Consider the following 27647-nt stretch of genomic DNA (forward strand, 5'->3'; position numbering starts at 1 on the left):
GTTCAGGTGTGGAAATGCTTGGTTTTATAAAAATAGGCAAATTGAAGAAATAGTAAGCATACATGTGAATTCCTCACGTAGACTGAGAAATACGCTCACAGTCACTAAGACATAGTGTCCATTGATCACTAGGAGCTTAATTTTAATTGCATGTTTTTGATAAAAGCAATATATTCATTGAAAACGCTGGAAAAACATTATTGAAATACTGGGTTTATCTAGGCAGTGTGATTTCGGGGTCTACAGTTCACAGTTCTGCAGTGATCACATTTCTTCTATCTCAAACGGAAACTTTCTCAGACACAGAGAATGATAATGCAAAGGCCTCTAACACCCAGACTCCACAAAAGCTTTCTTAAAGTCGCGTCGCGGAGGCGGCACCGTTTGAGAGAGAACCGGGAGCTTAGCCCGCACATTCCGCGCGTCACGCACGTCCCACACGCTCCGTGCTCACGCAAGCCCTGCCCACACGCCCCGCGCGTCACGCACGGCCTGCTGGGTCCTCCCTCCAGTCCCACCTGTCCCGTCCGCCAGTACCGCCCACCCCTTTCCCGTTGCGGAGTTTGGTGACATTGAACGGGCTCGCGCGCTGTCACCGCCTGCGAGGCGCAGTCCGGTCGGCGGAGTAGGCGGCCATGGGGAGCCTGCGCAGCCTGCGCTGGGCGGCGGGTGAGACGCGGGTCGGGCTGGGGGAGGTTGGGAAGATAGCGTGGCTGCTGGAGATTGAGGAATCCTGCAGCTTTCCCCAGGCCTGGTAACTGCTTGACTTCATCACGTACTCCCAAGTTCCTCAGAATCCTACCCAAAGTGATGGGAGAGAGCAAAAGCTGAGAGAGCAACTGTTAAGCAGATAGTTGGAGTTGGCCAGGAGTGACCCTGGTGCCTGGCCATCCGTCCACCCAGCTCCCACTAACTTAAAGAGCCCTTGCTCCCCGTTCTTTTATCGCCCCGCCCCATCCCCTGTCTCCTCTGAGCTCAGTTCTTAAGGCACCTGCCATCCCTAGAGACACCCCCCCCCCCCCATCTGCTTGATTGATCCAGGTTTCCACCCTAACCTCTCCCGTCCATAACTCTACTTGAGTCTCTCACCATCTCAAGAGTTTCTCTCTGCTCTCAAGGAAAACCTCGAGTCTCGGTTTCCTACCCACTTAATGTCTGATGAGAAAGGGGATTTAAGGTTTCACAGAATAATAGTAATTGTTTTTCTAAAATGGGAGATACGTTTCTTTTAAACAGTTCTACAGTGAAGTACTTTGGATTTCTTGGGGGAAAGTGTTATGTAGAATCTGCAGTTTATTTTTCTAGTAGACATTTGTGTAATGGGTATTTGGAGTCAGAGCTTAATTTGTCTCCTTGGGGAACTACCAGAGCTTGGGGAACTACTTTGCTTAGTAGTGGCTGAGAAATCAGAAAGTTTGCCTCTTGACACTTTTCCAGGCACCAGGGCAAACCACTTTTGGTCACCTTTATGAGCTTTGGTAAGACGTGATGATTGATTTTTTTTTCCTTGGTAGCAAATTACTAAAAAGCTGTCTATTTCAAATTTTAAAGGAAGAATCACCCCAAACTTGCCTATTGAAATAATGTACATTACAAATGTAAATGAAGAAATGTAAAAAAAGAAAAAAACAAAAAAACCCTTTCTATAGCTTATTTTGTGTTCCAATGGAGAGTGGACTGGAAAACATGTCTCAAGCTAGAGAATATTATACACTTTTTTTAAAATAAACACTCCCTCCACTAAAAGAGATTGATTTCCTTAATTTGTTCAGCTTCATTGAACTAATTTACCTAAAATCTTTTGTGTACACCCTGTTGACCTGTTAGCTGTTACAAGGTAAGTGAAAGAATACTCTGTAAAAAAACTAAAATAGCTGAGTTAAAGTGACTTTGACTACATAGGAACTAAGACTAAAGGTTTATAAGTAGTTTATCTTCCTGTCTTGAAGATATATTTATGCATTATAAAGATTCAAGAGCCTCTCTGCAGACTTTTGATATTCAAGATCTTCAGTATTGGGCAATCAATCCAAACAAAATTCCTTGAGCTAAAAAGAACAACTTACTTTATTCCAGATAGATCCACTAAGAATGTTACATGAAGAACTCTTTCCAAAGGGTCTTTGAATGTCTGATGTTTTGTGAGCAACTCTAAGTGATCTGCCTTTTCACCCACTTGTGCCCATTTTATAGCTAAATACTCTGACATACATTATTTTACTTGATTGATTTCTTATAGTATCCTTCTTAGGTAAGTCTTATCATTCATTCTCCAATGTACAAGTGAATAAACATAGGTCAGATGGTTAAACGAGTTGTCCAAGATCATTTAGCCATAAAACGTTAGAACTGGGAGATGAGTAAGTGCCTTCTAATTCAGGAACTTGTGCTCTTTGCTTCATTCAAGCTGCTTATATAGGATATGTGTGTGCTGTATATGTGTTTGTCATGACTAACTGGGCCTCTCTCTTTTTTTTTTTTTTAACGTTTATTCATTTTTGAGAGACAGAGAGACAGAGTGCAAGCAGGGGTGGGGCAGAGAGAGAGGGAGACACAGGATCTGAAACAGGATCCAGGCTCTGAGCTGTCAGCACAGAGACCGACACAGGACTCGAACTCATGAACCGTGAGATCATGACCTGAGCCGAAGTCATACACTCAACCCACTGAGCCACCCAGGTGCCCCATCTCTCTCTCTCTTTTTTTTTAATGTTTGTTCATTTATTTTGAGAGAGCGCAAGCAGGGCAGGGTCAGAGAGAGGGGGAGAGAGAATCCCAAGCTGGTTCTGCATTCAGCACGGGCGCCCTAACGTGGGGCTTGATCTCATGACCAGGAGATCATGACCGGAACTGAAATCAAGAGTCAGACTGAGCCACCTGGGCGCCCCTAATTGGGTCTCTTTAATGTGAAATGGAAGTGTCATGAAATGCAGATTTACTTGGGAAATGGAAGCACACATTCATGTGCAAATGGATTTTCAGTAAGAAGACTGATTTATCAGACAACCTTAACCAAAGGAATGGCATATCATATAGAAACATAATCTAGGCATGCTTCACTTATCCAGAATATTATTTGGAATAAGATACTCTAGGTGAGTGAAATTTCAAATTACCAAAGCTTAATCCTTTAAACGATGGACCTTTGTTTTTAAATGTTTCTGTTGGAAATCTTTGCTGTACTTTCTTGGCAAACAGAATATAGGTTTTTATGAGCTTGAATTTGTCATTTTGTGGGTGTAGCTGTAGATATAGGTCAGAGTTGTTAACTTGTGGTTCTTGGACCCCTTCTCAGATGAGAGGTCCTGTGAACCTCTGAAATTATCTTCATGTTTTTATGACTATATACCTGTTTGGGGAAGAGAGGATCTGTATCTCGCATCCATTCCTTAGAGCAATCTGTGCTCTTTAAGTTAAAAGACACTGATAAAATGATTTGGAACTAAATGACTACTGAACCATACTCCTGTAGGTTCCATGGCGGTAAAGACTAAATTGTGTTTACTAAATCCTCAGCATTTATCAATGTCCAGCTCATAGTAGACAGGCAATTGATATTCTTTGAATAATTATTTTTAGCTTTTTTAAAAATTAAAAACTTAAAATTAACAATTATTAATTTCTGCAGAATAATTATTAGGTCAAAGGAATGGAATGGCCTTACAAGAATGTTTCTTCACACCTTCAGAAAAATTTTGTTGTCCTACACTTCTTTGACTTTTCAGCAGATTTTAAAATGATTTTATCATTATTGTTATACCAATACAGTGGACCATGGAGCCTCCTTGTTAGTTTAACTGACATTCTGCAGCATTAGAATCAAGAGATAACTTAGAGGTCATGAAGTGTAGCCCCCTAATTTTACAGATGAGGAAAGTTAAGGCCTCAGAAGGAAACTGAGTTGACCCCAGAAAAGTCATACAGGTGCAAAGCTGGGACATAACCAATATCTCCTGGCTCCCATTCTGATTTCATTTCCAGTACATTCTGCTCCTTCATTGTTCATTTTGTTTGTTCTTGCTAGCCAACCCTAAATGAATACATGCCCATTTTTAGTGCTCTTTGGCTTTGCTTATCACACACTCCAGGTCTTGCCAACAGGTTTTTATTGAGCACACATTATATGCCCTGTACACTCTGAAAACTCTAAAGTGAGTGGACTCCCTCTCTTGGTAGGGCTGCAGTTTATTACAATGAACAAATACACCTATATAATACATCTGGAGAGCTTATGTAGTACAGTATATATTAAGTTCTAGAGTGCAGAAAAGATTTTAAGTGCTGCCATGGTGTCATGGAGCCAGTTCCTATTGGTTTTGTGCACATTGCTTCCCAATTTCACAGTTAGTCATGTTACATTGGTAGCTTGAAATCTGCTGTGGTCAGGGTTATTGGCAAACACTACAAATCAGGGATTTTCTCCACTGACCTCCCCCCATGACCCAGCATACCACTGGCTTTAAGAAAGGAACAGATGTATAGGTTAAGATTATCTACTGAAGGCTCCATTGAAACCGAACGGGAGACAGACAAGAGCAAAGATAGGAGCAGTAATGAGTCTGGAGAGGTTGTGGGAGGAGAAAGGGTAGTAAGAAGAAAGGATTACCTTGGAGTTCAGTCAGGAAGTAATAGAAAAGGTATGGCCTTTTGAGTGTTTTGAACTACATGCATTTGGGCAGAAAGGAAGCCTTTATGTGGAAGTTCCCAAAGAAGCATTTTTGGAAAATTACATTGGCTGCTACATACGTGAATAGCTACTGCTTGTGAAGATATTACAGAAATCTATGTGTGAGGTGATGATGAAAATGATAAAAAATAAATAAGTGAATATATATATATATATATATATTTATATATATATGAGGTGTTTTGAAGAAATTAGTATGGCTCTGTGAAACAGGATAATTTAAGGAAGACTGAAGTTTTGTGGGGGGGGAGGGTTTAATAATTTTTTTTTTAATGTTTGTTTGAAAGGAGGGAGGACAGAGGATCCCAAGCAGCCTCCATGCTAACAGCAGCAAGCCCGATGCGGGGCTCAAATTCACAAATGGTGAGATCATGACCTAAGCTGAAGTCTGCTCAATCAACTGAGCCACCCAGGCGCCCCAAAACTAAAGTTTTTGAGTGTGGAGGACTGTAGGAGTGTTGGGCCATTGTCAGAAATAAAGTTAAGAAGGGATACTGCTGTGGCAGATGGTCATGAATTATTGAGTGGTAGGTGACATTGAGTTATAAGTAAATGTGGGATCTCTCAGTCAAAGACTAGGGGACAAAGGAGGGAGTCCTCCCTGAGACAGACAAATGCAGGAGAGAGGCAAAGACCGAATCTTGGAGGCCTGACATAGTATAAGTAATAGGAAGTGGTAAAGACGACATTAAAGAAGGTACATCATAGAGGTCAGAGATGAAGGGAGAGAATATAACAGTATAAGGTAAGAAGGGTCAGAGGTCTTGTAGAAGGCTGAGATTAGTAGAGTCAAATGGCCACAAAGATGGGAAGAATAGAATCAAATGAGCTAATGGTGAGATTCTAAAAACATTCATGGGACCAGAGGGAAATCACTAATGTTAGAGCAATTTTAGTAAAATGAGCGGGGGAAGAAACATTATAGTAAAATGTGTGGGTGGTGAGACCAAGATGGTAAATTAAATACATGCCACTTATTCAGTCATTTGAACTATGAAAGGAAGGAGATTAGTTTTTTATTTATAGGAACTGTTGAGAACAAGTGATTGTTTTGTCTAAGATAGTGTACCCTCAGTGCCACTGTGGTATAATAAGACCAGAGTTCTCATCAGCTACCAGTAAAGTGTAAATCAGTTCTGCCTTTCTGGAAAGCAGTTGTTCTGGTCTTAAAAGGGTTCATATTCTCTAACCCTGCACTACCAGGATTCTACATAAGAAAATAATCAGAAATGCCATCAAAGATTTGTGTAGAAAACTGCTCATTTTTGTAATAGTGAAATTGGGAAACAAATCTGGCCAACGGAATGATTGAATTCAGGTTATATCCATGGGTTGGATGTTATATAGCCACCAAAGGTATTTTTTAATTAATCTCTTGGAAAAGTGTTTTGACATATGCAAGATATAGTATTTGATTATGAAAATTGTATATGTTATATATAAGCATACGAAGATGCCTGGGAAGAAATACACCAAGTTGTTATCCCTGGAAGATGTGATTTTAGGTGTTTTTATTTTTTCATCATACTTTTTTTTTAAGCTTCCAAATTTTCTATAATGAGCAAGTGTTACTTCTCTAAAGTTTATTTCTTTTAAAGCAGGGAGACATTTGGCAGGAAAAGGGCAGAGGGAAGAATCTAGAGGTGGTGAGATAAGTTTGGCACAACATGTCTCAGTAAGAGGGATCACAGATGGAATGCTTCACTAGTTTAGAGTGAAGGAAGGCCTAGTGTTCTTATAGGCCTGCAGAGAAGGACAAAAAAACAGATGGAGAAGTAGGGAATCTGTTTCTGTCACAAAGTGGATTTAGGTCAACAGCTAAGGCCAAGAGAGTTTCAAATAGCCATTATTGGGTAGATGGGAGGATACCAAATTATGGCCCCATCTCACTAAAGTTTAGCCACCAGATACATAGAATTGTAAAGAGTTTTTTCCTGTAGTTTTCTCCCCACTTAAAAACTGGCCAGGTTTCAAAAACACCAAAAAACAAACAAACAAAAAAACTGGCCCATTTCCAAAGGCTTATTTATAAATCTATTTTTGAACTCTAAAATTTTTTTCCCATAGAAGCAATGTTACAAAGGGTGACTAGGGTTCTAGTCAGCCCACCAAAGTTCATAATGTCGATCTCTCTTGCCATTTTTCCTCCCTAGTATTTTTCACATCTCTTAGGTACTCTCCATTAGGACGTATAGCTGTCTTATTTCTTCACACAAACCACTTGAACTACAGTGTTGTGACATAACCTAAAAGGAAGGTCCCATATCTATGTTTTCCTACTCCTGCTTCCTTTGCCCCTACTTTTTCCTCACCCCTGGCCTGTCCTGCATTCGGCACTCAGATTTACTGTATAAAATCACCATTGTTACTGTTGTTTTCCTGCTGAAAGCTTTTCTGCCTATTTCCCAAATCCTTTTGGGCGTTTGGCAAACAAAAGGACTCTCACTGTGGGGGAGCATGGATAGGCACAGTATCCAGAGCCAGAATGAGTTAGGCCCGTGACATCACTTCCAAGCCCTAGAACATCAGCATGGACCTCATTAAGAAGGCAGGTAGGTTTGTGAGCGATGGGAGCCTGGAAGGGAGATTCCGAAGTCTATGTCGCATACTTTTGTAAAATCTGAAAACTGGGCATATAACTCTACAGGGATTCCAGACTTTTGATGTAATGAGTTACATATTACTGATGTGCAGAAGTCAGAAGTAAATCAGAGCTTCTTTTCAGCAAATTAGTTGTTGAAAAGAGGAATTTTGAACTCTGCCAGAGTTAGGTATTAAGATCTGGAGGTGCCCTGGTCATCCATGTAACCTGTGCTTGACAGGGACTCTGGCTGATTGTGTTGAAGAACAGCGATTCTCAAACGTGGTAGCACATTAGAATCACATAGAGAATTTAAAAAAATATTGATGCCAGAGTCCTGCTCCCAGACACTGGGATTTCATTGGATGGCTCTGCATTTTTTTTTAAAGCTACTCTGGTGATTGTTGTATGCAAAATTTGAAATTCACTTTTGTAGAGCATGGCTTCTTAAACTTCAGTATGCATAAGCATGACTTAGAGGGCTTATTAAAACATTTTTCTAGACCATACTCCAGGAGATTCTGAAGGTTTGGGGTGAGGTCTGTGAATTTGTTCTACTATGAAGCTCCTAGCTGAGGCTGAGTAAATAGTACTGTTTTAGACTTTAGAATATGTGGTATTCATTTCCATGTGTTTGGCACACAGTAAGTACTCATCAACTGTTGAATGAATGTGGGTATCTGTTTGCTTCTTGAAATTTAATGTTCATATGAATCGCTTGGATATCTCATTAAAAATGCAGGCTCCCACGGTCACCTGGGTGGTTCAGACAGTTGAGCGTCTGACTCTTGATTTTGGCTGAGGTCATGATCTTAGGGTGGTGGGATCACACCAGGCTCCCACCTGAGGCTCTGTGCTGAGTGTGAAGCCTGCTTGAGATTTGGGATTGTCTCTCTCTTTCTGTCTCTGCTCCTCTACCCTGCCTGCACGCACACACGCTCGCGCTCTCTCTCTCTCTCTCTCTCTCTCTCTCTTAAAAAAAAAAAAAAAAAATACTGACTCAGATTCTGTAGGTCTGGGTAGGAGCTGAGAATTTGCATTTATTCTAACAAGTTCCCAGGCGATGTCAACTATTCTTGAAAATAGCAAGGTGTGACAAGATATATACCAACATGTATAATTTTCTCATCTCATTTCCATCAGCATACATTAGTCACATGACCTTCATCTACACATTTTAAGTCTACCCTGAATTGGGCACATTTCCTACTCCATTCCTTTCTTTCTCTGTCCCATTCCAAAAGCATATTGGAGTGCAAGTGAGAATGACATTTTTATAGAGATAACATCAAATTTTTGCTACTTTTAAAAATATTAAATATCAAGTAAATATAAAATATTCATAAAACCCATATAGAGTAAAAACGAGATATAATTAATACCCAAGTACCCATGTTTTAAGAAACATTTTTATTTTGGAATAATTTTAATTTACAGAAAAGTTGCAGAGATAGTACAGGAGTTCTGTATACCTCTCACCCAGTTGCCCCTAATTTTAACATCTTCCATAACTATACTACATATGTCAAAACTAAGAAATTAGCATTGGTGTATTACTATCAACTAAAGGACAGACTTTATTCGGGTCTCACCAGCTATTCTATTGATGTCCCATTTTCTGTTCCAGGATGCCACAACATGACATAGTTGTCAATGTCTCCTTAGTCTCTTCTGGTCTGTGACAGTTTCACATTCTTTGGTTTTCATGATCTTGATAGTTTTGAAGAATACTGGTCAGGTATTTTGTAGAATATGTCTCAATTTGGGTTTGTTTGATGCTCACTTAGGGTGAGAGTAGGGTTATGGGTTTGAGGAAAGAATAACTAGCAGAGGCCAAGTGCCCTTTTTATTACATCATATTAGACGATATCCACATGATTTATGATTTTAACCTTGACCAGTTTGTTTCTTCCTGTAAAGTTACCGTTTTTCCCTTCCCATTCTCTGTTCTTTGGAAACAAGTCACCAAGTCCAACTCACACTTTTCCACAAGGAGAGAGGAATCCCAGAGGGAAGAATATCTACATGTATTTGGGATTTTTCTGTAAGGAAGATTTGTCCCTTCTCCCTTGTTTATTAATTTATTCAGCTATTTTTTATATCCATATGGATGCATATATTTTATACCTTAAGTTATATAATCTATTACTACATTATTTTGTTGTTCAAATTATTCCAGGTTAGGTTCTATCCAATCAGCTCCTGTGTCCCTTTACATGCCCCGATCCAAAAACATCCTTGTGTTTTTTGAATACTTCCTTATTTTCTGGCACTGCAGGGTATTCCAGCCTAGAGTCAGCCATTCTTCTCCAAGGAGCCCTAGTTCCTTTGACTGGATAATGATATTTAGAAATCCAGATCTGGGCACTGAGTGTGCTTGTTCCTACTGAAGTATCAATGATTCTATGCCCTCCTACCGGGTAGAGCTAGGAAATACATGTATGTATAGTAACCCATGTGTATACACAGACACTTAGGATTTTTTTAATGTTTATTTATTTTGAGAGAGCCTGCATTCTTGAGTGGGGGAGGGGCAGAGAGAGAGGGAGAGAGAGAATTCTAAGCAGAATCCAAGCTGTCAGTGCAGAGCCCAACACGGGGCTCGATCCCACAAACCATGAGATCATGACCTTAGCTGAAATCAAGAGCTGAATGTTCAACCAACTAAGCCACCTAGGTGCCCCTGTGTTTATATCTTTTGTCTATCATCTCTCTATATACATAAAAATATATGTGAAATATAAATATATTTATATACTTCAATAAATATCTGTATAAACCTGTAGGAGTTAATACTGAATTCTCTGACTGATCCAGCACCACATTCATTCTAGCCTTCTACCCTTGCTTTTGGAATTTCTTTCTCTGGATTCTTATTATGTACCATTTATTTACTTACTTATTTATAAAGTTTATTTATTGTGAGGGGGGAGGGGCAGAGAGAGAAGGAGAGAGAATCCCAAGCAGGCTCCATGTTATCAGCATTGAGCCCGATGCGGGGCTCAAACTCACAAACGGTGAGATCATGACCTGAGCCAAATCAAGTCAGATGCTTAACCAACTGAGCCACCCAGGCACCCCCATTACCTACCATTTATTTACTTATTTGTTCAATCCTACTATACTTGTAAAGTAGTTTCAGGATTATTAATCCATGCTCCTGTAAGAAACAAATTTGCCAACTAGAGTACAGTGTTTATGTATAGTTCTTTTTATCTTTGGTACAGTTTCCAGCCACAACAATGTTTTCCAAAGTTACTCACGTCAGCTTCTTTTTCCCCCACCTTGAAGGTTGTGAAGTTAGGTCATGTCATACATTTCTAATACAGTTTGACGCATTTGTCACAGCCTGAATTCCATCCTTGGATTCTCCCAACATCCTGGTTGATGTTTTAAAATTTGCATATGTTAAAAGCTCTTTGTGATGTATAGTTTTATGGGTTTTGACAAATGCCATGATTTTATTTTTAAGCAGATGATTAGCAGACTTCATAGTTAGCAACATACTTGCAACACGCTTAGCAACTGATTTTCATACAGGTTATAAGACACTAAATTAGATATCTTCTAAAAGTCTCTTCCTCTCCCAGCATTCATTGAACCTCCATTTATCATGTCTAATGTCACATCACTGATGATTCACTCCAGGAGTGTCTTGAAAGATTCTGAGATAAAAGGATCCCTACCTCTCTGCACTGTCTATCATGAGGTTGGAAAGGCATTTTATGGAAAGGAGGGGAAAACAAGGCAAAAGCCAGTACTTGAACCAGCCTCATCCCAGCTGACCAACTATAGCTTCCAGCTCCTAGTAAAACCTCTGAGGTACTAGTTTTCAAATTGTGAGCCCCCAGAATAACAGTAGCATCATCACTTGGGAAATTGTTAGAAATGGGAATTCTCAGACCTCTCAAACTGAATCAAAAACTCTGAAACTGGGGTCCAGTAATCTGTTATAAGTCCTCTGGGTGATTCTGATGCATACTAAAGTTTGAGAACCTCCACTCTAGGTTAACCAGCCATTTGTCAGTCACATCCTCAGAGGCGGCAGGGAGGATTCATCTCGACTTCCTGCTAGGGCCCCAGGGATGCAGAACTGGTCAGCCAGGGGCAGGCTGCAAGTGCAACCAGCGGGTTAAAGGGCCATTTTTCTTTTGGTTTGTATGTTTGTTTTTAATTGTAATTCACCAGAGGATGGAAAATTTCTGGCTTGGATGTCTGTAGGGCAATATATTTTATCTCTTTGAGACAGAAAAGGAAGAAAAGACATCTTAATGATCCTAAAACTTTTTTATGCTTTTGTTTTTTGTAATTGCAGAATAAAAAATCACATTAAGTACTTCATAATTTTCTTTAGTGATTTCAGTTTTAATTTTTTTTACATTTGTTATTTCTAATGTGTAAAATATCATATTTGCATATGTTTTGAACAGCATTTATACTTTAGAGAGGTAAAAATTACTGGCATCCAGTATGAAGTTGTAGTAAGAAAAAGCTGGCAGATATTTTCTGATCCAGGTAAACTTCTCATGCCTTCAAGTGACTATTTTTCACCACCAGCTCCACTTCAAATCTTACTCCCCTTACTCCATTCCAGCCACACTGGCTTCCTCGTTGTGGTTCCTAGAACCACTGCAGGGCCTTTGCTCTTAAATTGTTTCTGTTTGGAATATCCTGCCACTAGATATCTGCATAGCTAGCTCCCTTACTTCCTTCAAAAGTGGCATTCTCAAAGAGAGCTTACCTTAGTAGTCTATCTAAAATCTCACATACTCCATTCCAAGCACATAAACACCTCACTTTATGTCATGTCCCCAGTGTTCATTTTTTTCTCTCTTGGCATTTATTGTCTAACAATGTATTTATATATGTATGTGCATATACTTTCTCTCTAGTAGAATGCAAGTTTTATTAGCATCGATTATTTTTTACCTCTTTTATATGTTGTCTATAACAATGCCTGATACATAGTAGGTACTCAGTTATTATTTGTTGAATGAGTATCTCCAAACATGGATTTATCTGACTGGTAGTAAGTAGGTGTACCTGTTATCATTTTTTGCCTTATCGTCATTACCCAAACTAAGCTGAGAGTTACCTTGTCTTCTATTCTGCTAAACTGCCTCTGTTCTAATTAAGAGGGATGGGGAAGAGCAATACCTAAGGAAATAATTTGTTTCCTGTGGACCTTGTAGCTCACTGCCAGTTAACCTTGTTCCTCTCTGTCTCAGTGCCTTCCGGAAGGGAATGGGGCAGGATGCTGTGAGATGGGGCCTTGTAGGTCACGTTAAACAAGGGGTCCTCTGGGGAAGATGAAAAAGTCCTGGAGATGGATGTTGGTGATGGTAGCACAACGGTGTGAATGTACTTAATGCCACAGAACTGTACACTTAAAAGTGGTAAAAATGGTAAACTTTTATTATGTATATTTTAGCACAGTTTTTTTATTTTTAAAACCCCAAGCACAGTGGGCCTGAAAGTGTAGTTTCAAATCAGCAGTAGCAGCTTCACCTAAGAACTTGTAAGAAATGCAGATTCCCAGCCTCCACCCCAGAACTGTTGATTTGGAAACTGAAGGTACGTGTCCCCAGTGCTTTGTGTTTAAACAAGCCATTCAGGTAGTTCTGGTGCACGCTGAGGTTTGAGAATCACAGCATTATGTAATTTTGTTTTAATCCCGAGAGCTATGAGAAACTATTGAAAAGTTTTATAGAATATTTTCATTCATAAAATTAGCATAAAATGGTCAGAAATTCTGACCACTTTAGGGGTAAAATTGAAAAGTGCTATGGAAATGTTTTGAAAATTATTGTTTTAAGTAGTGCTTCAAAAAAAAAACCTTAAAATTTAGAGTGCCTGCTATATTTCAAGCATCTTGCCAAATGCTGTCACATTTGTTTTTCAATTTGCAGTAAATACTACATTATCCACATTTAAAATGAGGAAAGGTGTGGAAATCAATTATACTGTAATTTATCTACTTTCCTTATGGTGCACACTTACTGCCACTAGGTGGCACTGGTGGGGTGGTTACCCAGACCTGGGCAAGGCCTTCTGGGATTACATAATTAGAAAATGAAAAAATGCATACCCTTATGAAAGAAATTAGCAAATAACCACAAATCTTTACATAAACATAGGTCCCAATTTCTGGTACCTAAGAGGACCTCTGAAAATCCACTCCTATATATAAAAACTATGAAAACACCACCAAAAATTCTTAAGATCAACTTTTTCAGAACTCTAGAAAATAACCAGAGGCTTGTGGTAGTCTGAGTAGTATTTATCCAAGAAAAATGACTTAATCATGGTAAGAATAGCAAGCTTTATAATAGTTTTAACAGTTTCCTTTGTCCTGTCAGCTTCACAGTGGCCTTGAAAACCAGTAGCCTGTCAATCACAGTAGCTAATGAAAACCAGGAGTTCTAGCAGGCACTGAAGAAGGCAGAATGGATTTGGAGCGCCCTAAAATCCACAACCCCTGAGAATTGTTACTTTTGGCTTGTCTGGAACTTCCCTGGAAACACCCATTCACTGGGCTTGCCTTTTTTTCACCCACCTCAGCTAATTCAGTGGGAACAGTTTCTCCCTCACCCACCCTAGAGCATGCTGCAACAGGCACACAGAGCCCTTTGGCAAAGTCTGGCAAACTTCTTGGTGGCAGTCATTTAAGGATGTCTGTTCAGTGATTAGGTGGCCACTAAGCTAACACAGAACATAGATAGAATACAAGGGAATATAGATTAGTGGAATTGAATTGAGAGTCTACTAATAAACCCTCACATTTATGCTCAATTTTTTCTATATTGTGCCAAAATAATTCAACAGGGGAATGAATGCTTTTTTCAACCAATGATGCTGGGAAAACTGGATATTCATTCACCTGCAAAAGAATGGAGTTGGATCCCTTCCACACACAGCATACCTGTATTAACTCCAAATGGATCAGGCCTAAATGTTAGAACTTAAAACGATAACATTCTCAGACAACAGCGTAGGAGTAGGCTTTTGTGACCTTGTATATGACACCAAAGTCTCAAGCAACAAAAGAAAAAAAAAAAGGATAAGTTGGACTTCATCAAAATTTGAAACTTCTGTATTAAAAAGACATCATCAAGATGGTGAAAAGACAACCCATGAAATGGAGGAAAATATTTGCAAGGCATACATCAGACAACACAACTCAATAATAAAAATACAACCCAATTAAGAAATGAGCAAAGAAGCTGAATAAACATTTCCCCAAGGACATATACAACTAGCCAACAAGCAAGTAAAGAGATTCTCATCGTCATTACCCAGTAGAGAAATACAAATCAAAATCACAACGAGATGCCACTTCACACCCACTAAGATGGCTTTTATTAAAAAACATAAATGTGGGGGCGCGTGGGTGGCGCAGTCGGTTAAGCGTCCGACTTCAGCTCAGGTCACGATCTCGCGGTCCGTGAGTTCGAGCCCCGCATCGGGCTCTGGGCTGATGGCTTAGAGCCTGGAGCCTGCTTCCGATTCTGTGTCTCCCTCTCTCTCTGCCCCTCCCCCGTTCATGCTCTGTCTCTCTCTATCTCAAAAATAAATAAACGTTAAAAAAAAAAAAAACAAATGTGGACTAGGAGGTGGAGAAATTGGAACCCTCAAACATTGCTGATGGAAATGTAAAATGTGACCACTTGGAAAACAGTTCCTCAAACTATTAAACAGAGTTACCGTATGACCCAGCAATTTCACCTTAGTATATGCCCCAAAGAAATGAAAATGTTTGTTCAAAAAGTGCATAATTGGGGCGCCTGGGTGGCTTGGTCGGTTAAGCGTCCGACTTCAGCTCAGGTCATGATCTCACAGTCCATGAGTTCGAGCCCCGCGTCAGGCTCTGTGCTGACAGCTCAGGGCCTGGAGCCTGTTTCGGATTCTGTGTCTCCCTCTCTTTCTGCCCCTCCCCTGTTCATGCTCTGCCTCTCTCTGTCTCAAAAATAAATGTTAAAAAAATTAAAAAAAAAAAAAGTGCATAATTTTCCATGTCAGCATTCTTCATAATAGCCAAAAAGTAGAAACCACTTAAATGTCCATTGACTATAAACAAAGTCTAGGGTATCCATACAATGGAATAAAATTTGTCCGTAAAAACAAACAAAAAAAACAATAAATACTACAGCATGGATGATGAACCTTGAAAACATGCTGAGTGAAAGAAGCCATTCATAAAAGGCCACATATTACATGATTCTATTTATAAAAAACATCAAAAATTTTCCATATTTCCAGAATATGCAAATCCATAGAGATGGAAAGTAGATTAGTGGTTTCCAAGGGTTGGAAGGAGGAAGAAACAGAGTGACTTAATGGATCTGGCATTTCTTTCTAGGATGATGAAAATTTTCTAGAATTAGATGGTAGTGATCAGTACACAACTTTGTGAATAAGCTAAAAACCATGATACTGTACACTTTAAAAGGATTAGTTTTATGATAATGGAGTTATGTATCAAGTGTTATTTTAAAAATCTTTACACAAATATAAACATATACCCATTTAAGTCTATAGTAATATCTTTTAAATTGTTACATTTATTTTTTTTAATGTTTATTTATTTTGGGGGAGAGAGAGAGGGAGAGAATCCCAAGCAGGCTCCATGCTGTGAGTGTGGAGCCTGATGCAGGGCTCATTCTCACAAATCACAAGATCATGACCTGAGCTGAACCAAGAGTTGGATGCTTAACTGTTGATCTCAGCTAAGGTCATGATTTCACGGTTTGTGAGTCTGAGCCCTGAGTCAGGCTCTGCACTGACAGTGTGGAATCTGCTTGGGACTCTCTCCCCCTCCCTCTGCCCTTCCCTAGCTTGCTCTATCTTTCTCTCTTTCTCAAAAATAAATAAATAGGGGCGGTCTGGGTGGCTCAGTCAGTTAAGCATCCAACTTCGGCTCAGGTCATGATCTCGTAGGTCGTGGGTTGGAGCCACGTGCCAGGCTCTATGCTGACAGCTCAGAGCATGGAGGCTGTTTTGGATTCTGTGTCTCCCTCTCTCTCTGCCTCTCCCCCGCTTGTGCTCTCTCTCTTTCTCTGTCTCTTTCTCTCTCAAAAATAAATACACATTAAAATAATTTTAAAGATTTTTAAACATAATAAACTTTTTAAAGTTTTTTTAACGTAAGAGAAAAAAAATAAATCGTGGTTCTAGTCAACTTTGGGGGAAAAAAAAACGTATTTTACTCCTATTCCCTCTCTTGCCTCCCCCTTATTGCTCCAACTCTAAAGCTACAAAGACATCCAGGTAGGAGTTTGGAACTACAAAGGTACAGACAGACTGTCTACTAACAAATAGATCTTAAAAACTACTTGAACTTACCTGTGAGCTTTTATCCATAAAGCTGTGAGGGAACATTTTGGTTGCATTAAAGACAAGTTTTAGGCATTACTTTTTTTGTCACCCAGAGCATCACAGAGTGCCAGGATACTAGTAAATTTATCACTGGTGTCTTTCCAACTTTCTTTCCTGTTCCATTGTACTTCATAGTGCTCCCCTTTTTCCATGTTCTAGGACCCTAGGGGTCTTCTGATTCTGAATCCTATCAGCCCCGGTCTCTCTTGTACTATGACCCCCATACTCAGAATCACTCCCCTTTCTTCTCTCACTCATCAAAAGTATTTCTGGCTTTTTCTGCTTTGAATTCTGATTTATTTATGGGGCACCTGGGTGGCTCAGTCGGTTAAGCGTCTGGCTTTAGCTCAGGTCATGATCTTACAGTTCATGAGTTCGAGCCCCGCGTCAGGCTCTGTGCTGACAGCTCGGATCCTGGAGCCTGCTTCGGATTCTGTGTCTCCCTCTCTCTTTGCCCCTCCACTGCTCATGCTCTGTCTCTCAAAAATAAATAAAAACACTAAAAAAAAAAAAAAGAATTCTGATTAATTATGATTGATTTAAAAATTTCATGCTAAGGCTAAAGGTGAAAATGGCTAACCAAAACTAAATTCTTAGGCATACATTTGTTTTAGGAATGAATGTATTTCCTAGTTTTGTTAACTGAGAAGGCATGGAAACAATGACAAACCCAGTAATACTTCCTCTTTAAAAACCATAGCACCCTGAAGGAATGTCTGATCCTAAATCAGAGACAGGAAGCATTCAAAACAAATCTGGAGCATCATGTCCGAAAGTAGGGAAGCTATCAATGATTACTGAGCACATGTTGAAAGTACTCAGGAGCCAATTTGGAAGGGTCCCTAGTGGCTAAAAATGGGAATATCTGAGCATCAAAAAGAAAAATGACTGAAATGGGCTGGAGTACATAATGTGTTAAAATGCAAGCGTTCCTTATGTTATTTTTAAACAAAAGTCGCCTGTGGAGGCTGCAAGGAAAACAGTTCATCAGTTTGAAACTGGCAAATGGAAAGAATCAAGCATTCATTCCACATTTCCTGTGGACTTTTACCTTAGAATAATCCAGTAGTTCATGTAGAATATTACCATTTTATATTCTATAATGAAACAATAGATCTAGGTAACAATCATCAATGTCTGATAAAAACATTAAATGAAAGATTGATGGAGAACTTTATAAGGGATGAGTCAGACTGATAGCATCTACTGATAAATCTTAACAAAATAAAATTGATGTATGCCTCTTGATAAGATACAGTAGGAAGAACACAGTACCACCTATGGCATATTATTCCTAAAAATTCTAACTTAACTCTGATGAAGCCTCAAAAATCTGTTTACGAGGAAAAAGAATTAGAAGAATATGTTAAACAACACCATGGGGATACAATCAGCAAAATCTGAAATGAGGGAAATTCTATAGAATTAATGATGTAGTTTCTTCAACAAATGATAAGGCATATTCAATGTACACTTATTTAGAATAAATCAACTATTAAAAAAATGAGCCCATTGGGGAAATATAATATTTGATCATAATATGCTAAGATCAAGGAAATATTTTTTAGTTGAGCTAATGGTATTCTGGATAATGATTTTGAAAAGTTGCTGTTGTGAGATACATACTGAAGTATTCATAGGTGAACTAATAGGATGTTTAGGATTTGCTCTAAAATAATTCAGTAGGAAGTAGGGAGGGGTGTTCAGATGAAACTATTTATTGGCCATGTGTTGATAATTGTTGACACTGGGTGGTGAGTGCATGGAGATTTATAGTACTGATCTCTAAGTGTGCTTAGAATTTAGATTTTAAAATTAGCTATATATATAATATAGCTTTATACATTTTTTAATATATAGTTTAAAAACTTTACACAATTACTATACCTGAAGTTGATTTCCAGTTGGGGAATTATGGCTTAGGCAAAACAAGGCTTTCTAGAGCCCCTTGCTGGACATTGCAGCCCCCTACCCAGAGTATACCAGAGTCATATTGGCAATTTGGCATCTTGATTTATCACTCGTGAGAGGTTCTAATCTTTACCTAAATAACCCAGTGCTGTAATATGTAATATTTCCATCAGGAGCATTGTTATGACAAAATACGTGTGAGAAGTACTTTTATAAACAGCTGATAAAATGTTTATATTACAAATTGCTAATTTCCTGATGAGCAAAACATGTATATTTTAAAACAGCACCAAGGATCACACTTTAAATATATGTATCTTATATATACATATATATATATATGTATGAGCCTGGGTGGCTCAGTCAGTTAAGCATCCGATTTCAGCTCAGGTCATGATCTCACGGTTTGTGAGTTCAAACCCCACATCAGGCTCTGTGCTGACAGCTCAGAGCCTTGAGCCTGCTTGGGATTCTTGCCTCCCTCTCTGCCCCTCCCCCACTCACACTTTTTCTCTCTCTCTCTCTCTCTCAAAAGTAAACATTAAAAAAATTAAATATATGTATCTTACATGCACAGTAGTATATTCACTTTTTAAATGAGTTAATTTTTATAAATGAAATATAAACCTTGTAGGTATTTCCTATTTTGAGACACCATTAGATTTTCTTTCTCTGAAACATTTTCCTGTCTTTTTCTAGGAAGCTATTTTAGGTTATTTGAAAGAGATGCTTCCTCATCTCTAAGACTTACCAGAAACTCTGATTTGAAGAGAATAAATGGATTTTGCACCAAACCACAAGAAAGTCCAAAAGCTCCACCCTGTAAGTATGTATTCGTTTTTCCAGTTATGGAAGCTCCTGATGAATGGAACAACTTGGAATCAAAACAACCTAAAAGACAAGTCATCGCAGCGTTGTCATACCCTGTCCTATAGTTGAGGCCTCCCAAATTGTACTATTATTGGCTCACATGTAGCAATGCTTTCTTCCTTTTCCTCACTTGTCACTTTCATCTCTTATTTCCAGGATTAGATTGGAGCTTTTTGTTGGAGAATGGATGCACCAAAGTAAATAGTGATCTAGAAGTTATCTTTTAGGAACCCCAAAGATGAACCACATTAGGAAATAATGTTTGGGATACAATATAACTAGCACCAGCCTCTGGCTTGGGCATTAATTTCAGCCATCAGTACTCCTATTCTTAACTCAAACCCTTGTCACTGTCACTACTGTGGAAACAAGGAGCATAATATATAAACTGTAGGGTCCCACAAGCTATTTGCTTGTTCCTTCTTCATGGGTGTACGCTCGGGTCAGGCAGGTCTTGGTGAATGGAAAAGAACTATCCTCAACGAATAGTTATCAGGAGCTTAAAAATGTTTATATCCTTCAACCTGGTGTTTCACTTCTGGGTATCTATCCTCAGGAATAACCCCAAATGTGGAAAATCTCTGAGTGTAAAGATGTTCCCATTTTTATAATAGGAAAATGAGAACTAAATCTAAATGTCAAATAATCTGGGAATGATTAATTATGTATGTTAGATGTACTTGATGAGATTGTACAGCTGTTGGAAATGGTGCTTGTAAATACCATGCACTGGCATGGAAAATGTTTGTCATTATGTCCATGAACAAATAGGATACAAAATTTTATATCGTGTTTAAGCACATCATGATATACATATAAATGACACATACACACACAGGGATAAGACTTAGGAAACACTACCAAAGTAAAAATATAGTGATTATGCTACAACAGGAGAATTAGGGATAGTTTTTATCTTCTACTTTTATATCTATACTTTCCAAATTATCTTTAATGTACTTACAATGGAAAGAAAGCAAAAAAACAACAACTATAGAGTTGTGCCAAGTGCTGGGAGAGTTAAAAAATAAAACTACAGCAATACCATTTCTATACTTCTAAACCTCTTTTCTCACCTTTGGTTCTTTATGGATTTTTTTCCTAGTGACTTCCCAGTTCCCTTTGCTGTTGCCTTCTGGTTAAGTGAGAGGGGCACAGCACGATGATGTGGCAGTGGGAAGGAGTATGAAGGAGTAGGTAACAGTCAAGGAGATGGTCTGTCTGTGAGAGATGTAGGCAGCACGTGGAAGTTAAATGAGATTATCTCTGAAGGTCCCTTCTAACCCTAGCATTTTGTGATTCCCTAACTTTTTCTGCTCCTTATCTTCAATGACTTCTCCTTTTATTTTATTTATTTATTTTTTTGAAAGACTTTCTCTTACAGTCTGTGGTTGTGTGCCTTTCTTGTTCATCCGCCTCCTTGGCCACTTCATTTTCGTCTGCTGCCTCTTTCTCCTGGACAGTCTCTTGGGTCTTAATCATCTTCACTGGCTCTCCCTTTGCACTGATGATTATCTCTGCTTTTGACTTAATTCATGAAACCTATTCAGATGTTGTAAATTTAGACCCAATGGATAGATATAAAATGGTATCCATGCTTTTTCCTTTCCTAACTGGTTCTTTTCAGTCTCCTGATTTTGGTTAACAGTACTATTGTTGTCTTGCTCATTCACATTTGAGGCTATTTGATTCCTTCCTTGTCTTAATCAGTCTCCAAATTCTTTCAGTCATCTTCAGATTGACTTTTTTGTCTCTCTTCTCACCGTTCCAACCAGTTCGGACCATATCACCGCACTGTTGTATTACAAGGTCCTGTTTGGACTTGTTGCCCACTCTATCCTATCCTTCCTTTCTCTCTTCCATCTATTATGCAGATTAATCTTTTAAAACATTAACTTCTTCTTTGCTTCAGAGTTCCCAAATCAGGTTTAAAAAGCATAGCCTGGCATTCAGGATCTTTGATAATCTTATTTTACCTTATAACCTTGTTCTTTTTCTACTGAAGTCAAATAAGCTTCTCATTGTTCCCTTCTTAGTTCATCTTTATCTTTATATACTTGCTTATGGTGTTCTTTCAACTTTCAACTGCTAGGAAATAATGCTTTTATTTTACCTCAGCCTTCACAGATTTTTGAATCTCATTTGACAAATGCGGCATCCTAAGAAATTCCATTCAAACAAAGCTCTAATTCGCTTGAGGTTCCTCAACGGTTCTGTTTAGTGGATAGCTAAAAAGCACGAATAGCACTTTTTAATTGCTAAATTTGAGAGTCATAACCTCAAATAAGTAAGATGTCTTGTCTTGTTTTTTTCATAGACACTTACAGCCACAGAGTGCCATTACACAAACCTACACATTGGGAGAGGAAGATCCTGATATGGTCAGGTCGCTTCAAAAAGGAAGATGAAATCCCAGAGACTGTCTCGTGAGTGCTGAACTTAGGGGTTGTAAGCAGCTTTTATTTCTCACTGATCCATTTCAAAGGAAAAACAGTTCCTTTGAGTCCCTATTGAAAACATTTCAGCCAAATCCTAGAACAGTCTTAACTTCTGTAAATGTTTCCTCTTTGGCAAGTACCTGCAATAAAAACAGTGCTGGAAAATCCATGCCTTCTCATTGATATGTTATGTTGCACCTAGTGGAGAGCTGTCAAGTAGTCAAAAGTCAACTGATTGATTTCCTCTCCTAGCTACAGAAATCTGACTAAGCAGTGATGTTCACTGTTTTCAGCTTGTTTTTAATCTAGGTATATCAGTTAGGTATCACTGACAATAATTATATTCTATAAAATCCACCCAAGTATTCAACCAAAGGCATAACAGTATTTAAGAACAACATATTCTCTTTCTGGGATCCCGGAAAGCATGCTTCCTATCACCAACTTTCTTAAACCCAGCTGTGGCTGAGATCTTGGGACTTTTTCAGAGTCTGGAGATAAGTATAGATTCCTCTGACTCAGGGTTTCTCAATCCCCGTGCTATCGACATTTTGGGCCAGATAATCCTTTGTTGTCGGAGGCTGTTGTGTACACGATAGGATGTTTAGCAGCATCCTTGCTCAGTCATCCTCCAGATGCCAGTGGCACTTAGTTGTAACAATGAAAAATGTCTCCAGACATTGCCAAACGTCCCCTGGGGGGACAAAACAAAACAAAACGAAACCCAAACGTCCCCTGGGGGGACAAAACAAAACAAAACGAAACCCTGGTTGAGAACCACTGCTCCAGCCTCCTGATGTTAAAGACCCTGATTGGTTTGCATCTCAGCCAAGAGAGATTGTGAGAAGTAGATGCCATCTCCCCTGTGGGGCATCATCATCTTTACTGATAGGGAGTTGGGAAAAAAGCTCTTAGATGTTCCCTTCTGGCAAGAAACTATTCCTGGAACTTCTGGTTTCGGGTTCCAAGGCATGATTTTAAAATATCTGAGTTCATTCAGGGCATCTTTTCCCAGGAAGAGAAGTCTTACTTGCTTTTTGTTTACAATGGCTTTAACAGAGCCGTTCTACTTCTGTCTGTCAAATTAAATAGTACCTTATTTTCACTAAAATTACTTCAGCAGGAAAGCCCTGGTCCTTCTTAGATAAGATGACAGTGCACTCTCCTGGGAAATAAGAGCAAGTTGGAAATAAGAATGATGTTAAGTTCCTGCCTGTGTCTTAATTTCTTCCTGAATATTCCAGCAGAAAACAAGCGGTGTATACCCATGGCCCTAATAGGTGCTGTGTAGACTTTGCCATGGAACACCTTCTTCAGTCTGCCTTGCCGGTGGTTCCAAGATCCCCCTTAAACCCAAAGTACTACCTAGTGAGTCACCATAGAATGCTCTTCCCTGGGCCTGAGCAAGAGTTCATCCTTGTGCTGGTAGTTCTGAACAGGCACTGCCCACTCTGATTGCTTCTGTGGGAGGGCAACCTCATGGCCTTATTTAAATGCATTTTGCTCTTTTAATGTAAAATATTTTGAATGAAAAATTCTTGTAATGAAAAGTAAAATATGTTTCTTTTCATGAGTATCGCAGCACTTTAGACTGGCATATCCATGCCAATTCACATAAAATATTGTCAGCATGGGTAGTTTAGTTTGTGGTTGGTGAGCTCTCAGATGCTCTTAACAGAGCAATTCACTGTCCTTAGCAGTTGTCCCTGGTTCCTCCCACTGCCCTGCAGGCCCAGTTTCAGTGCCTAGAGAACTCCCTTCACACTGCCACCTCACTGGGTCCCAGCTCTTATATCACAGTGTGTATGCTTTCAGGGTTCTGCCTCCTGCAATGCCTGGACACTGTGCCTCCTTCCAAGCATTTTTAAAGTATTTTTTTCCCCCTGATTTCAAAAGTAATGTGTATTAAAAATCTGGGGGGAAAAAGAGAGGAAGGAAGTTAGCACTCCCATCCCATCATCTAGAGATAATCACTTCCTATCTACATCCCTACTGAGTAGGCCATTACTCTCTCTGGGGCCCATTTAGACTCTTCATACGCTGCCCTGAGTATCTACCAGGCTCATGTAATAGAACTGCAACTCACTGCCTCCATACAGAATCACAAAGGTGGAATGGCCTTCTCTTTAGACTCTTCCTTGTTAGGCGTCTTAGTTTTCACACAAGAATGATAATCCAACCCTCAGTGTTCTGTTAAGGCACATGGGTCTGTATTCAGTGGACAGGTTCAAAGACGTACTTGCCAAAGAGCACAGTCTCAAGTTCACTGTCATGCAATTTTAGCAAAACATTAGTTAAAAGGTAAACATTAAGGAAGCATTGCTTAAAGGATCTTTCTCTGTTGCACATATTGTCTAGAATCTATTCCTGGTTCTAAATCTAAGTATTAGAAGTATTAGATTTAGATTATTAAATCTGTTCCTGGTTCAAGGCAGAAAGCAAAAACTTGGGTATAAAGAGCACATTGTTTAACTCTCTCCCACGTTTGTTTTCTGTCTGAATTGTGATTCATGTTGAAACATATGAAACTCATGAAGCTCATTGCAGTATTTGTTGTCAGGATGTTGTTCAGACAATCATTGTATCACATAGCATCTTCTTAAGAACCCCAGGGAGAAATATCTTCTGGTTTCACTTTTAGCATTGGCTGCTAATGTGAAACTTGAAAGCCAAAATTGGGGACGAGCATAGCAAGCATAGGTTAATACATTTTGCCCCTTTTTTTTCCCCCTTTGTTCCTGGATCCACTTTCTGTCTTCACACTTTTTCTCTTTTTTTCTTTAAGTTTGTGCTATCTTGTTGGATTTTATATGTAAATTTAAAATGAGTTATGAAAATTCCCCATCCTCCCCCAAATCCTACAAGATTTCCAGGTCTCACATCTTTTTTATATTTATGGGTACCACTCCACTTTTGACTTGTCAGACATAGAGCTTATTTCCTACTGGCAACTTCAGAAAGAGAAATGTTAACTGTCTGTCATGATCTCATTGTATTACTAGGTTTGAGATGCTTGATGCTGCAAAGAACAAGATCCGGGTGAAGATCAGCTATGTAATGATTGCCCTGACAGTGGCCGGATGTATCTTGATGGTTATTGAGGGCAAGAAGGTGAGAGTGGACTTCTTCTCTGTCTCTGTTTTCTACAAAGGATCTAGAGGAAATCAGGGGTTGACCCTCATATTTAGTCTCTGCGAAGAGTTGGTTACTTTCTACACAAGAAATGATAAGAAACAAAATAAGACACAGTAGGGACAAACCTGGGATATCCTGTCTGGGGATAAATAGCAAACCCTAACTTTGGCAAAGTGAAGGACTGAATTATTTTTGCATGAAGTAAACAAAAAAAAGTGGTTATCACAGATGTCATAAAAAATTGTGAAACAAGAAAAATGACACTGTTGTATCTAATGATGACACCTACATATCTATAACGCACTCCTGGTACATGGGCTTATTTATCCACACTCTAACTGCCTTAACCCTGGTGAGCATTCTTGTCACCATTCTTTACTTGAAGCTCAGCCACACTGGGCCATATGTGTAAGGACCATAGCTCCTAAACAGGTACAAAGGTATTCAAGTCCAGAAATCTGTTTTAACATACATCATTATTAATAGCTATCATTAATTGAGTATTCACTGTCTTCTAAGCACTTGGCTGTTCTTTCATTTGAACCTCAGAACAGCACAGTGGAATAGATACTATTATTAGCACCTTATTTATAGATGAGGAAACGTGGCTTAGAAAGCTTTTCTCACTTGCCCATCTCCTGAATGGCAGAGCACAGTTTGAATCTAGACCCGTCTAATTGAGGTTGATAGTAAAATTGCTCCCAATTATTGAGTCCTCATTATGTCACAGGTACTATTAAACTCACTGAATCACCACAATGCCCTGAGAACCTAAGCAGTGGTTCTCTTAGTATCCATACTTTATAAAAGAGAAACCTGAAGCTCAGAGCTATTAAATCACTTTCCCAAAGTCACATAGCTAATAAGTGGCAGGATAAAAATGTAGAGCCAACTTTTCAAGTTCCCAAACTCATAGTACTATCTTGTGATTAAAATGTGTTTTTTTTTATATGCAGCAGGACTGGTCAAACCCTTATTTTAATACTATGTCTAATTTTATATATTACAACTTCCATGTGGAAAGAGATGTCTTATATCTATTATAAAATATTAAAAAGGTTCTTCTGCCAACCCAGTGATAACTGACTTCCTTATCCCCAGTGAGTGCAGAGTAAAAGGAAATGAACATCTGGCTCTCTTCAGACTCTTGGAATGGAAAATACTGACCATTTAGGCTGACCTTATGGGAGCATGAGGGACAAGTGTGCAGGACTAGGTGAAGTTCTTTCCAAGACATCTCTGTTCCTGCCCCACCTCAGTTTTTCTTCTGACTTCCTGTTTGACTTCTCATGCTTAGTTCTCAGATTGAAACCTGCAGAAGCATGTGGACAGGACGTAGGGGCTTCTGGAATTCTAAGAAGTCTGTATTGGTTTTGTATACTTGATTATAGTAAGCTGAGTCTAAATACTCTAGAAACAAGTTATCCCCTGGGATTTCCTCTAGTGTCATCCTAGGGTATACGCCATGTACTTTAAGAGTTTCTTTTCTCTCCTTTATGTACCAGAAAGCCGTTTCATTTGTTTTACATGGAACTATCCACTTCTTAAAAGTTGGTAAATGGTACTGTAGAATGGAGAACTTTTAGACTTAATGCTATATAGAAGAGAGAAGTTAGCCATTGTATGTTCTGTCCTTACCATCAAGGTACCATTCCCATTCTCCTACCCCTTCCCATACCTGATTCTTTACATGTGAAATTACACAGAAAAAAATTCTACCTTATGTATAGGGTGCTAGTTTCACTTATTTGGTATAAAACTTCTGAAACTGGTCGGCTTATGTAAGCTTCACAGGCATGTAATAGGTCACGTGGAAGGAAACAAGGGAAGAGAATGGTTGCCTCTCCCCCACTGCTGTTTACTCCCACAGGTTGGAGTAGTGGGATAGATACTGGTGAGTGTCATCAGTCGTAGTATTTAGTAAAGTCTGGGATCTCCAAAGCTGAATATTTTTGGTAAAAGAGGAGTAAGGAGTTTGAAGGGTATGAAAATATACAAATGAGTTAGGATAGGAGAAATGGTAGCAACAAAAAAAAGTGAAAGGAAAGAAAGGATAGAAATGGAAACAAAAAGGTATTAATACTAAAGAGAGAAAAAAGGGAAAAGATAAGGGAATTAATTATAAGGGAAGAGGCTAGATTTACAGAAACATGCCAGAAAGAGAAGGTAGAGGTGCAGCATTTCTCTCATGCTTGACTGGATGGGCTACTGTACTGTGAAGCGTTAGAGGAAGCAGAAGGCACGGGGAGGATGTGTCTGTGCCCAATGTGCACACAGCAGACCATTGTGGGCATGCCCTGTCACAGTTAATCTATTGACATGAGTGCAGGGTAATGACATCCTCCCCAAACCCACACAAATAATCACTTGTTCAAATCTGTTTCACTTTAGGCTGTCAGAAGAAACGAGTCTTTAACAAGCCTGAACTTAGAAAAGAAAGCTCGCCTGAGAGAGGAAGCAGCTATGAAGGCCAAAACAGAGTAGCAGAGGTATCCATGTTGGCTGGCTTTTGAAAATGCGGGAATAATGTTGCAGCAATTAGCCTGTTATTAAGAAGAATATGGTATGAGGATCTGTTTCATGAAAGTATGGTTTACACAGACATAAATTTCTGCTGTAGTGGTACAAATAAATTTCCTTAAAAAAATGA

At 39.1% G+C, this 27647-nt stretch overlaps 1 protein-coding gene across 1 annotated transcript; it reads left to right on the plus strand.

Annotated features, from left to right (window-relative positions):
• The first annotated feature begins 482 nt into the window (after positions 1-482).
• FAM162A (family with sequence similarity 162 member A) lies at positions 483-27647 on the plus strand. The gene is made up of 5 exons (XM_019448566.2): positions 483-669; positions 19254-19376; positions 21742-21850; positions 24865-24973; positions 27389-27647. The coding sequence occupies exons 1-5, from the start codon at positions 636-638 to the stop codon at positions 27479-27481; spliced, it is 468 nt and encodes a 155-aa protein (XP_019304111.1). The 5' UTR covers positions 483-635; the 3' UTR covers positions 27482-27647.

This window comes from Panthera pardus, unplaced genomic scaffold (genome assembly GCF_024362965.1).
Source record: "Panthera pardus isolate Hobbes unplaced genomic scaffold, ASM2436296v1 HiC_scaffold_16, whole genome shotgun sequence".
Classification (NCBI taxonomy): Eukaryota; Metazoa; Chordata; class Mammalia; order Carnivora; family Felidae; genus Panthera; species Panthera pardus.

Coding starts and splice junctions, on each gene's coding strand:
- FAM162A (XM_019448566.2), top strand. CDS start 636: ATGGGGAGCCTGCGCAGCCTGCGCTGGGCGGCGG. Junction 19,377..21,741: donor AAGTCCAAAAGCTCCACCCT/GTAAGTATGTAT, acceptor TTTTTTTCATAG/ACACTTACAGCCACAGAGTG. Junction 24,974..27,388: donor TGGTTATTGAGGGCAAGAAG/GTGAGAGTGGAC, acceptor GTTTCACTTTAG/GCTGTCAGAAGAAACGAGTC.